Source organism: Oenanthe melanoleuca, chromosome 2 (assembly GCF_029582105.1).
Source record: "Oenanthe melanoleuca isolate GR-GAL-2019-014 chromosome 2, OMel1.0, whole genome shotgun sequence".
NCBI classification, from domain to species: domain Eukaryota; kingdom Metazoa; phylum Chordata; class Aves; order Passeriformes; family Muscicapidae; genus Oenanthe; species Oenanthe melanoleuca.
The window spans coordinates 139,216,303-139,228,876 of record NC_079335.1 but is presented as its reverse complement, the minus strand read 5'-3'; the positions used below and the strand labels follow the sequence as shown (position 1 = coordinate 139,228,876).

Below are 12,574 nucleotides of genomic sequence, written 5' to 3'. Positions count from 1 at the left end.
TTACAGTAGTCCCAAAACTCGGTAATAATTTTTATTAAATAATGATTTGTGAGATTAAAAAAGAACGTATTATGTATTTAGAAAGTCTATGTCACCCACAAGGAGTTCAAGAGGTGTACTAATACTTTTGGGCTGATGTTTTTCTTTAGAAAGTTGATATCATGTTCATAAACATCACCTCAACATGTGGGTTTCTACCATAAATATTTTGGAAAGAGATCTTTATATATGAATCACATAGCCTCAACTCACCACATTAAAACATGAGAGAAGGTTTTTTGGGACAGACATCATCTCAGCATAGCTTTAACACCCTCAACTTGAAAACTCTGAGAAACAGGGAGATAGGACCAATTGTCCAATATGTTTTTTTCCCCTTTGGTTATCCATTCCCAAACCCATCATTTACATTTCTCCTGACTATGGGGTACTCTTAGGATGTCACTCAGGTTCCCTAAATTTCAAGAAGTAACACTGAACCAAATTAAAGTTCTTCCTTTAAGAAGAAAGCCCAACCACAAGAACACACACAACCCACAATATGCATATATATATGTGCATATTCATATACTATGAATCAGCTAGAACAGAACACAGTTTAAAATGAAAAATAATCAGGCAGAAGAAGGACACAGAGTTCAGTTGTTCAGTACTCACAAGTTACGACTCTAATCTCACTCCTCCTCACTCTTTCCAGATGCAGGCTGGCAGCCCAGAGCAACAGCCACCTGCAGTACTCACCACCCAGACTGATTAGAGCCTGCTTAACACTAAGTTACTGTACATGGGAGTAATTTTTCTTATAAATCACCCCTTGGTACATTTAATCAAACATGCTCAAGTTGGAGAATGCTTCAGAAGAATGTATCACAATGTCTCCGTTTCTTCAAATTTCATATGCTGCAGGAAAATCCTCCTACAGGTCCTACAGCTGCAGCAATAACAGCAGTAACCAAAGCTATAATGAGAAGAGGAACCTCTTTTTTTTCTGTAGTAAATAACACACATTGTATTGCATAAGTCCACCTGATTATCAGGTCTACTGAATACATGACATCCATCAGCAGGTATTCTTTGGAGATTCCTGTCCTGAACTATCTATCTTAAATCTAGTTAGCAAGTTTGGTTCTGTATCATCAAGAAATCTTCATATCAAATCTCCACAAGACAGAGCATAACCATCTTAACCTTCTCTGCAAATGTCACTCAGTACAGGTGTGATCCTGCAGTTAGATCTACTGAATCACTTTTCTTCCACAAACACAGGTTCTGCCTTTCCCACACCAGTAAAAACCAAAGTCATTGTTCTCTAACCATATAACTGGACATTATCTTCTTCCTCTAGGTGTAGCAGTGGTACAACAGTTCAGTGGTGAAAACTTCATGCAGCTTCCCATGAGAAAGATGTATCAGATTTCTTTACAATATTACTCCAAATAAGTTTAATTTAAAAGGTAATGACACCTATTTAGATTTAGGCAGGCTTTTTTTCTTTTTCTTAAGTAAATGAAATAAAAACAAGAAAAAATAAAACAAGAAAAAAACAACATAAAAATCACTCCAAATTAGAGCAGAAACTTAAGCAAGCGTGTAAGATCCAAAATGGCACAGCAGACTTGTCACTACTTTTACTATAATCACATACAGTATTTCAGTTTCTGTATAATACATACTTCAGATTACAAAATACTGTCTAAATCTGTTTTCAGAATCAATTCTTTAGAAATGCTAGGATTTGTTCTTATTTTGGTCACCTGCTGATTGTTGACAGACTGCACACAGATACAGCTCCTGGTACCAGGCCAAATTTACATTTAATCTGGGGAAAACAAATTCAGCATGGCTTTTTATCTGTATATTGAAGAAAACAGGAGCCAAAGTTTCACTAATCCAAAAACGTATTGAACATGATATGCTGGCACATTATGAAAGTGGCACTAAGCAACAAGAACCACTGCTAAAATGGAAAAATTAGATTAACTTTTTCAGCTGATCTGAGAAAGAACAAAGTAAATTTGTTATACCTCTTAGATTATTAAATTCCATTACCATTTTTAAAATAAAAGGCAACATGATACCTGGCCTTTAAAAACTTAGGAGTCCTAGTTTCCTACCTTTGCTCTTCTAAGTTATGATACTTAAATTGCCACTTTCCTTCTATAAAGGTTTGTGTCTAAATTACATTCATTCTAGTATAAAATACAGCTGGTGCATAAAAATGTTGCAAATAAAGGGGAAATGTCTTTCTCAAAAGACCTCTTCATGTCTTAAGATGTCTTTAAATAAAGACAATTTTGATCTCCAGTTCTCATTCTAAGTTCTGCTGTGTAGCTCTAAATTATTTGGAAAAGCACCCACCTCTACTTCCTCCTACCCCATATAATCCATGACACCTTTCAAACATGCAGCAGAGCTATAACTACATGTTAGCAAGTCTATGAGTACAAATATTATTTTTTAAGACAGTAAATGCAGTATTTTCCAGTGCATACTTATTGGTAGCTAATTATGTGTTGACATTTTAAGCATCATAACTTGTATTCATGTTGAATTAATTCATTTTACATGCACAGTACAGAATATTCCTGATATATAACCACCTGCTCACGGGAGAAGTAAATCTAATTTAGGAAACTAACAATTAACATCACAAACTCTATCTAGTGTGGTAGCACAACAGTATCATTTTCAAATTGCAACTGACCATATTGCCAGCAGAAAAACATTCTCCTAAAATAATCACTTTCTTGAAAATAAATAACTCAATGCAGTATTACTGAGTACTTAATATGAACCACTAAAGCAACAGACAATACCAAGGCATGTGGGGAAAGGAAATCATACCCAACACACAAAGCTAAAGCTCTTCTCCAATCAAGGGCACAGGAAGATACCACACATCAAATACATCCTTGACATACCACATAATTTTAGTTACAAAATGGTTTATTACACCTCCCTATTAGACCCAGGAGAGTACAAAGCTTCCTATATTTAAAACACAGCATTGTCCTACTCAAGCAATTTAAAATTTATTTCCATAACCAGAAACCAACAGAAGATACTTCAGTTTGGAGTTCACACTGAGATGGATAAAGCTGATCCCCATTAGAGATGGCAGGATCCATCCAGTTCTTTCAAATATGACTGAAATTCATAAATCTCCAGGAAAATACACACAATGCAGAAGTAAGAACAACAGTAGTTTTTCAAGATGCATTACAGAAGCAGCATAAGACTCACATAAACCTTAAGGACTATGACAGCAGACACTGAAGATTACTTTTGATTTAAGGGGGTCTTCAGTATGTAGAAGTCTTCTGTTTTCCAGATTACATTTATTCTGAAGGCTACTTTTATTTGAAAGAAGGATGCTTCCAGAACAGAGCAAATACATCAGCAGAAAGAAAAGAACCAAGACCTTTAAAATTTAAGAACATAGATAAAGACGGAGGAAAAAATAATAAAACAAATCTACAGCCAAAAAAAATCTACATCCATTTGCCAACTGGTGTATAAGAGGGTCACGCTTTTGGGAAACTCTGCATATTGATTAGTTGCTTTCTCAGGATGCTACAGGAGGTGCTTGCAGCCAGCACTCAATTTTTTTTGCCTCTGACTTCAATCAGGAGGGCCTTTTCTAAGTCTTTAGTTATTTGAACAACTCCACACAGAAATTAATCGCTGTTTTATCAAAGGTATCCAATTGCGATTTAAAAATAAAACTTACACACAGCACTAAGATTGAATATCTACAGCTTAGTTACCAGCAGACTGTTACTATATACAAGCCTCCCCTACAAATCTAGCTTCAATTAATTCATTTAAAATGCATCGTCAGAAAATTTCCATTAGATTGCTGTGTGATTACAGGAAAAAACCAAACACAACACACCGGTAATGTAAGAGCTATTAACTACATTATTTGAGACTCACATCTCGGCTTCAAGAGGTAAAAGCATTTAATCTCTCTGTACACTGGACTCATTTTTATCACGATCTTCCACCAGAACTTTGGCAAAAGATATGAGGAGTAAAAGACTCTAGTCTCACACCTACCCACTCTAGTCCCTCCTATAATTTCCTTAGTAGAGCTAGAACAGGTCACATCAGGTATTGCAATCTGATCACAATAAAACAGCTAGTCGGACTCTTATGATCTCAATACCGCTGGATGCACAGTCACTGCAAAGAGTCCCTAGGAGAGATGTGGGTGACTATAGGTCAGGAGCAGAGAGCAGTCAATAAAGGAATCGCACATAAAGAATCAGCAGAAACCCTCGAGACTTCGGGTATGGGCACTAATAGAGCAGCAAGCTCTGCACAGCCATCACGGGGCCAGGGCAGGGCACAGGGAGGCCTGGATGCTCACTGCCACTGGCAGCTGGCAGCCGCATCAAAAACATCATTAATCCTCCAAAGGAGAAATCACAAACAAAACCTATGCAACTTGGAAGCTGGATTTAAGCTTTAAAAAAAAAAGGTAAGAAACGTTAGTTCTGAAGACTTAGTAGAAAGCCTTTCAAAGGAAGATTCGGAGAAAGCCTTTTAAAAACCAATGCACAAATAAAGCGACCGCAGCCGCTGTACCTCAGTCCTCACGTCACAGCCCTGAAACCAGCCAGAAACACAGCCTCACTTCTGGTTCATCTCCCGTTTGGTAACATCCTACTGAAACACCTAACAGCATTAAGAACCCGATTCTATTTCCCTCTCATCTCAACTTTCTAAGGAACGGCCCAAGCCGCGACATCCGCGTTCTGCTGCGAGACCGCGCCAGAACCAAGTCGTGCGCGTCACTGACACCTGAGGGGAAAGAAACTCAAACCCTGCAGTAAAGTTTATTTCTGCGAGGGGAAGCCCGGCCGCGGCAGGCTCAGGCTGTCAGCGCCGTCAGCGCCGCGGGTCCAGCGGAGCGGGCGGCGGGGGCACGGACAGGCCACCCCGGCGGAGGGAGAACCGAGGGAAGGGACACGGACAGGCCACCCCGGCGGAGGGAGAACCGAGGGAAGGGACACGCTGCCGGCCCGCTGCCGCCGCAGCACGGTCTCGGAAGAAGCTGCCGAACCGGGACAAGCAGCCATGGGGCACGGGGATGCAATGCCCGCACCCCTCCCGCCAGGCCGGCTCTGGGGCTCCGGCCTGTGGCGCAGCCCCGCGCGCCGGGGCGGGGGACGGCCGCGGGGCTGGGTGTCACGCCGGTCCCGGGGAGATAACAGGCCCCGGCCAGCCGGGCGCGGGTGCCCGCGGCAGCGCCGAAGGGTGTTGGCCACTCACCCACGCAGGCAGATCCGCGGAGGAGACGCTGAGCCGCACCGCCTCCTCCTCGTCCTCCAGGAAGGCGAGCGCCCGGCCCAGGCGGGAGCTCTTGCCGCCGCGGTGCCTGCGGATCCAGAAGAGCCCGCACAGGGCGATGAGCACCCAGCTGAAGCTCAGCCCTAGGTAGCCCAGCACATACACGGGGAAGATCAGCACGAAGCTCCTCGCAAACTGCGACACCAATCCCGTCACGTCCACGCTCAGAAGCGGTGGAGGCGACTCCGGCACGGGGTCCGCAGCCGCCGCGTTCTCCGTGGCGGGATCGGCGGCGGACCCCGCGCCGGGGGGCTGCTTAGCGGCTGCCCCGCTCATGCTCCCGCAGCGGCGGCTCCTGCTGCTGCTGCCGCTGCTCCTCCTCCTGGGGCGCTGGCTGCGAGCGGGCAGGGGGCAGGGCGGCGGCGCCTCCTCGCATCCCGCGCCCGGCCCCGCTCACCGCGCTCCGGCACCACCCGCCGCCGCTTCCGGACTCGGCCGGCCCAGCTCCGACAGCCGCTGCCGCCGGGAGGAGCCGGCTCGGCCCCGGCCGCCGCTATTGGCGCCCGGCCGCAGCACGAACGCCTCCGCTCGCCTCCTCCCCCGCCCCGGGCAGCCTCTTCCCTCCCCTCCGCCGCTCGCTCATCCCTCCCTCCCAGGCCGGACCGGGAAGCGCGGGTTGGCGCTGCCGCCGGGACCCGCGCCCGCTCGGGGCCAGCGCTGCGCGGCCTCCGGGGGCGCGGGGAGAGGAGCGCGGCTCTGGGGCCGCCGCCAGAAAAGGGGATTTTGATGGGTGGCAGGAGCAGGACGAGCGTGCCGAGGCGTGTGTGCGCTTCCTCATGGGCAAACCACACCGTCTCCTGTTCTCTTCAGTCGCGTATGCGGCTGGATGGTTTCTACCTGTTACGCCCTTCGGTAACAACCTTCGTGTCTCGCTTTGTTCCCTGTTGATGGGTATTAATAAAGGAGAGACTGATCAATGCCTCAGAGGAACCAGACGCTGGTCACTCCGCGCCTTCGTTACAACAGGTGTTTCCTGAAGCTTTGCTCGCACATCCTCACATAAAGCTGCCTCTCTGTCATCTTGTTAACACACACGAGTAAGGAGCGTGGCACCCACTGTGTTGGAATTTGTTAATCTGAAAAAGCTGGTTTCATAACAAGCTTGTGTCCTGTATGACTTTAGCACCCGGTTCCCGCACCATTCCTCCTATCAGTCCTTTACCTTTTCAAATAACTGTAATGTAGCCACGAGTTTCGTAAGAGGCAGCTGTTGCTTGTCCTTAGCTATGTCCTAATCAGTTTGCTGGTACATACTCGCAGATTAAACTCAGCATTTACCAGCAGTTTTTGTTTGATTGGGTTTCTTTAAATAGCTAACCTTTCACTTAGTGGGAATGAGGGTCCTTTCTCCTCTCAGATGCCAATTTTCACAAAATGCGTAGGACTTTGAGACTTAATTTTTGCAGACAGTGAAGAGGGGAGAATGACTTTAGCCAATAGACTGAAAAGTTATGAAAACACACACAAGTAGCTTCATTTTCTTAGGAAGTGAAAGCAACCTCATCTCAATTATCCAGAGAAAGGGAAAGTTGTTTGCTTCGTGTGACACAGCAGAGTTGGGGGAAAAAAATCCATATTTTGACAATTGAATATGGTGTTCTGTTTTCTCATCTTTCCAAAATCCCTCCATGTCTGCTTCCAGAGTCGATGGACCACTCTAAGCTAAAGCAATTTCTGGCTATAGACTCCTGCTCTTCTTTACGTCCTCTTTACCTCTGATGCTGTATTTAGAATATCTAGAGCAACCAAATGATACAAAAAGATCTAACAAAATAAGTGATTTACAACTAGGTGGTTCACCAAGTTTTGAAATTATAATTTACTTTGGGTCTTCTAGAGGACTCAAAACACCTACAGGCTGTAACCCTGAAGGAACTGAAGAGCATGGAAAGACCCTAGGAAAGCTTGTGACCTTGAACTGAGGGTATCAAGTATGATGCTTTGACCCCTCTGGAAACCAATGAAATTAATTACAGTAAATCTGATTTTTTTTTTTTTTTACATGTATTGAATTCCTCTTCTTATTACTTACTCTGCTTATAATGTGACTTTAATGTCACTCCCGAGTTTCAAATTACCATTACAAATGGCCACATTGTATGTTGGCCCCCTCCATTACAACCAACACTATTAATACTCTCTCATTTTTTCAAGTCTTTTGTTCTTAGCCTTGGAGTGCATTGTCCATTTTATTTCCTTATCCGGCCTCACAGTGTCTGAGTCATAATACAATTTTACCACAAATTAAAATGAAAATTCAAAATGAGAGAAAAAAAGTGATCGAATTAATGTGGTATTTGGCAAGTAGCACTTTACAATAAGCTACATATTATTCTGCTCTCATGTATGTTCAGTGTGTATTTTGAAAATGAGTTGAATATAGAATTTAGAGGAGTACCCCATACAGTAAAATTTAATACAATGGAGAAACACAACAGAAAATAAAAATTTATCTTGTAGGAGCATTAAGGATGACAAATAAAATATAATTGTAGACCAGGAAGCCTAGCACTGATCCTATGCAGAGTAATTCATTAATCGATGTGAAAGTTTGATTAATCAGAACTAAAAGTGGGTGGTTATGTGCCAATCAAATAGGAGAACAGAAGTAAGATCTTGTAGCATGAATTTGATAACATTTATCTGTAACATTAAGAGGAAGTTCTGATAAAGAGGTTACCGCTGACTTCTGAGAACTTTTGTAGATAACTGACTTGGGCCCACACAATATTTTTATGAAGAAGCTGGGTGGTATGAAATTAGCATAGCCATTGTTATAATAGAGGCAAAAGAGTCTTGTTAGAATCAAGATATAAAGTCTTCTGCTAGGGGATAAATTAGAGTTAGTCACTCCATTATAAATGTTTAAATAAAATGTTCTAGATAAACACTAGTTATTTGTTTATTCTAATCTTTTGGTGTGGATACAGAGTTTAATAAATTGCTCAAGAAACTTGGACATGTTTATTCACATATTTCCTGATCCTATATTTTAATATTTTAAAAGGTAGTCTTTTGTGCATCAAGATCTCTTGAAGATAATCATTTATGGCCCAGAGACTGCTCTGGCTTCTCCTTGAGTATCCTATAATCAATTGTATCAGCTACACAGCTGATTATTTCATTAAGATAACATTTATTCTTTTCACATCCTGTTTTTTTAGGCCTGTTGCATTATTAGAATTTTAATTAATACATTTTGTTTGCAACATTCCTTTGTACCTGTTCTTAGCCATATGTTTGTTTCTCCTTTTTGCTCTTTCAAATGCCATAGCTTTCATTGCAAAGTAGTGTCATCCTATGTTTACCTTTACATTGCATCACCATCAGTTTGCCATGATTATTTTTTTTCCAGTAAGTACCAGCACTACTCTCCAGAATACCTTCCCAAATGATCTTGTTTGTACATCATGTTTGACAATGAGAAAAATTGGGAAAATTCAGTTTATGTGGTAAAAAAGAAAGCCTAAGTTTTCCCAACTTCTTTGGATTTCACAGAAAAAACATGTTTTGGAGGTAATTTTAATTGTTACTTCATGACCATTTTCAGTAACAATTTGTTTCCCTGAAGGACAATATGTGGTATTACATCTTATTTTACCGAGGCGTTATTTCTAATGGTTCTAATGCTTCTCTCTAGACTTTTTAGCTATTGAAGAGAAATCTTTATTGAATAGAAATCTGAGAATTTTTGCTGAGAAACTTTATCCTTAAAAAAATTTTAATTATTAATGAAAATACAATTTACATGAAATTTTATCCTAGTAGATTCTTATGATGGAATACTCTCTACTTCTGTGCTTGATTTTATGCAGCTGTCTCAACCTGCTCCAGATCATCTACTGCAAATACTTTTTGCCTGCTTCAAATTATCTAATATATAGCACAAAGAAGAGTCAAAAGACTCTTAACATACCTGAGCTTTTGCTGTTTGGAGAAAAACTGTGTATGTCTGGTCCCTGCTATCACCCAGGCTGGCTTCAGTTTCACTGAATGCATAAACTGTACGCTCATGACAAGATGCTCAAATATTTATTGTTCCTGGAGACAGAAATACTTTCCACTAAAACGTGTTTCTTTACAAGTCTTCACAGTAATTATAGTCCCCTTTTTTCCCTTTGTTGGATTCTTACAAGTTCAAAACTAAGGACACAAACTTTACTGCAGAGATCCAAATTTTTGCTGTTTCTATTTATGAACCTGGAGAACAAAAGCATTTTGACACTTTGCAGGAGGTCATTTATGCACATCTCCTGAAAGAAATACTTAAATCTTTTCTCGTCTTCAAAAGGCCTCAGCAAAAAGTAGTTAAAAAAAAAGGAGGGGGAACCCTACAAAGCCTAGATCCTAACAAGTTCCTTTCTTCATACCAAAAAAAAAAAAAAAAAAAAAAAAGAAAAAAAAAGTGTTTTTTTTTTCTTACTAATAGAAGAGCATGTCATGATTTTTAAGCCTGATAGAAAGTTGCCATGTTGTCCTGTTGTCCCTCTGAGGGATAATATTTCCAGTAACTTTTTAGTATAATACCGAGATGTGTCATTCCACAGAGGTGGAGAAAAATGCAATATTGCTTCACAGGCTTAGAGGAACATAATAAAATAAAAACAAATTAAAAAAAAAAAAAAAAAAGGTTTATAACTACAGAGTATAAAAAGCTGTGCTATTTTATCTTCCTGTTTTTCAGATAACAGTGCAGGTGGAGAAGGAGCCAGAGAAGAGAAAAACCTGTAGATACTAAAATTGTAATAAAATTCTCAGGGCTACCAAACCTCTTGTTTACAACATTTGGAAAGAAAATATAGGGCATCATTTTATGCTGGCTTTACACAAAACAGGTATGTGTCATTTTATTGCCTGTATTCACTTGAGCCTAACACATATTTTATAAAAGCAGTCAAACCACTGGTGTATTCATTTTCTCCTCTACGCTGGTGACACATTGTAGTTTATTTTAATACATGGTGGATACATTTATTCAAGCACAGATTTTATTATTTTTATTCCAAAGGTGCTATTCTACCTTGTATTCTCATGCAGCAGTTAAGCTTCAGTTTGATTCCTAGGTTTAAGGTTTGAAAAGTTCTTTCCAAACCCTCTAGTGGCACTTTCCCACATATGTATTTTTTCTCTTGTCTTAGAGATGCCTGACTAGTATACTATCATAGGGCTGATAGAAAAAGCTATCAGCCACCAAAACTGGTATTTTAAATATTTTTGCAGTAAATACAGATGCATGTTCCATCAGAATTTGAAAAAAAGCTGTTTCTTCTATACAGTTTTTGGTATCACTGTCACATTTGCTTATTTAGTTATATGTGTTTGTTATATTTCTGTTAAAAATAAAACTCAGTTAAAAGGTTATTTTGTCCTTCAGCCTCTATACATAGGACAGCATTTCTGTAGAGATCCCTTCCTAAGCAAATGCCTAGTTTTATGTGTTCATAGCATTGTCACTACTATGGCTAAAGAGCTCTCTGAGTTAATCCAAGATGCCTCATAAATATTTTAGCATCCATAGATGTTTATATTTAGTGGATGTAATATAGCCCTTAAAAATCATACTTACATTTAATTGTGTGTTTGGAGTTTTTTTTCCCTTGGTGTTTTTGCAGGTATGCTTTGTGTGTTTTGTTTTTTTCCAAGAAAATATCAAGCTGGGGTTTTTTTGCTCATAATTGCATGCCTGATTTACTTTTCTGCTACATGAGAAAGGAAAATATTTCACAGTTTAGACAAGTGAAAACTTTGCTGCATTTTTAATTTATTCTGAAAATTTGAATATGAGGCAAGGTATCACGGGTTTGTTTGTATGTACTTGTCAACTGACTATTTAAGGCCAAGTATAAGGGGTTGAATTTTATCTCTTTGAAGTCAGCCACAAACTCCCATTGAACTATGGTAAGAATGTTTCTCAAATGCAAAAATGTCTCTTCCTCTGCTTTACCTCTCGCTGTAGTCACTTTTCTACAACAATCAATATTAGCACTAGCAGTTACATATTAACTTTGTTTTTACTCTCTGAAAATTGCGAACAAAGTTAAAAGAACCCGGAGGAATTTTCACTCTGTCTTTTAAATTGCACGTGTTAATGGGTTGTAAATATTTACTGTGAAATGGCACACATCTTTCCTGCAGGCAACCATCGAGCTCATTCCAGGTGTGTTTGGTGAGCTGCCACTTGTGCTTTGTTGCAGAAATCAGCTCTGATACTTGTCACTGGGGGAAGATTATCAGCATTTTAATTTATTTATCCAACTGTTCTTCATACCTGCCTCTACCCATCTGGATAAGTGTCAGATTAAGCATAGCACCCCTTTACAGTTCTTTTGCCCTGCAGTAATTGTGGACAACTTTGTTAAAAGTGAGTCAGCCACGATGAAGGATGGTTTCAATTTACACTTCACCTAGAATAGGCAGCGCTGCAGAGGAGAACAGCAGCTCCCAACTCACAGGGTCCGAGCCCTCACCTGGGGAAACCCAGCTGGGCAACTAACTCAGAACCACAGAATGGGTCAGGCTGGAAGGGAGCACAGTCATCTGGTCTTTCCATCACAATTCATTAACTCTCCTCTTTTCAGCAAAGAGGTGATTGATGTACTACAGATATTGAAATTAGAATATGACCAATGGTCCATCTCGTCCAAGCTCCCTGCTCAAGCAGGGTCATCCTAGAGCACACGGCACAGGAGTGCGTCCAGATGGTTCTGGAATATCACCAGAGGGAGACTCCACAGCTTCTCTGGGCAATCTGTTCTAGTCACGGTCACTTGCACAGTAAAAAAGTTCTTCCTCATGTTCATGTGGAAATCTCTGTGTATCAGCCTCTGCCCATTGCCTCATCTCCTTTTGCTGGGCACCACCGAGAAGAGCCTGGTCCATCCTCTTGGCACTCTCCCATATAGACATCTCTACATATTAACGAGGTCCCCTGTCACTTGTCTCTTCTCGAAGCTGAACAGAGCCTGATCCTTCAGCCTTTTCTCCGAGCAGAGATGCTCCTTCGTGGCCCTCCGCTGGACCCGCTCCAGGGTCCCTGTGTCTCTTGTACGGAGGAGCGCGAACAGGACGCAGACTCCAGATGTCCCTCAGTCGGGCTGACGAGAGGAGCAGGACCAGGTCCCTGCCCTGCCGGCAGTGCTGTCCCCGCTGCAGGCAGGACTCCCCCGTCCTTGGCCGCACGGATGTCCCGGGCCGGGAGCGGCTCCCCGCGGGCGGCGCC

The 12,574-nt window shown here is 41.6% G+C and overlaps 1 protein-coding gene across 2 annotated transcripts in view; it reads right to left on the bottom strand.

Moving 5' to 3' along the window:
- The window catches only part of ESYT2 (extended synaptotagmin 2), a 79,518-nt gene extending 73,826 nt beyond the window's left edge, over window positions 1-5,692 (bottom strand). Inside the window, exon 1 of one of the 2 annotated variants that reach the window (XM_056483708.1) lies at window positions 5,278-5,692. In XM_056483708.1, the coding sequence (XP_056339683.1) occupies window positions 5,278-5,631 (354 nt within the window). In that variant the 5' untranslated portion in view covers window positions 5,632-5,692. The remainder of the gene's footprint in view (window positions 1-5,277) is intronic. The other variant, XM_056483709.1, reaches the window with a different exon arrangement.
- Between the last annotated feature and the right edge of the window lie 6,882 nt (window positions 5,693-12,574).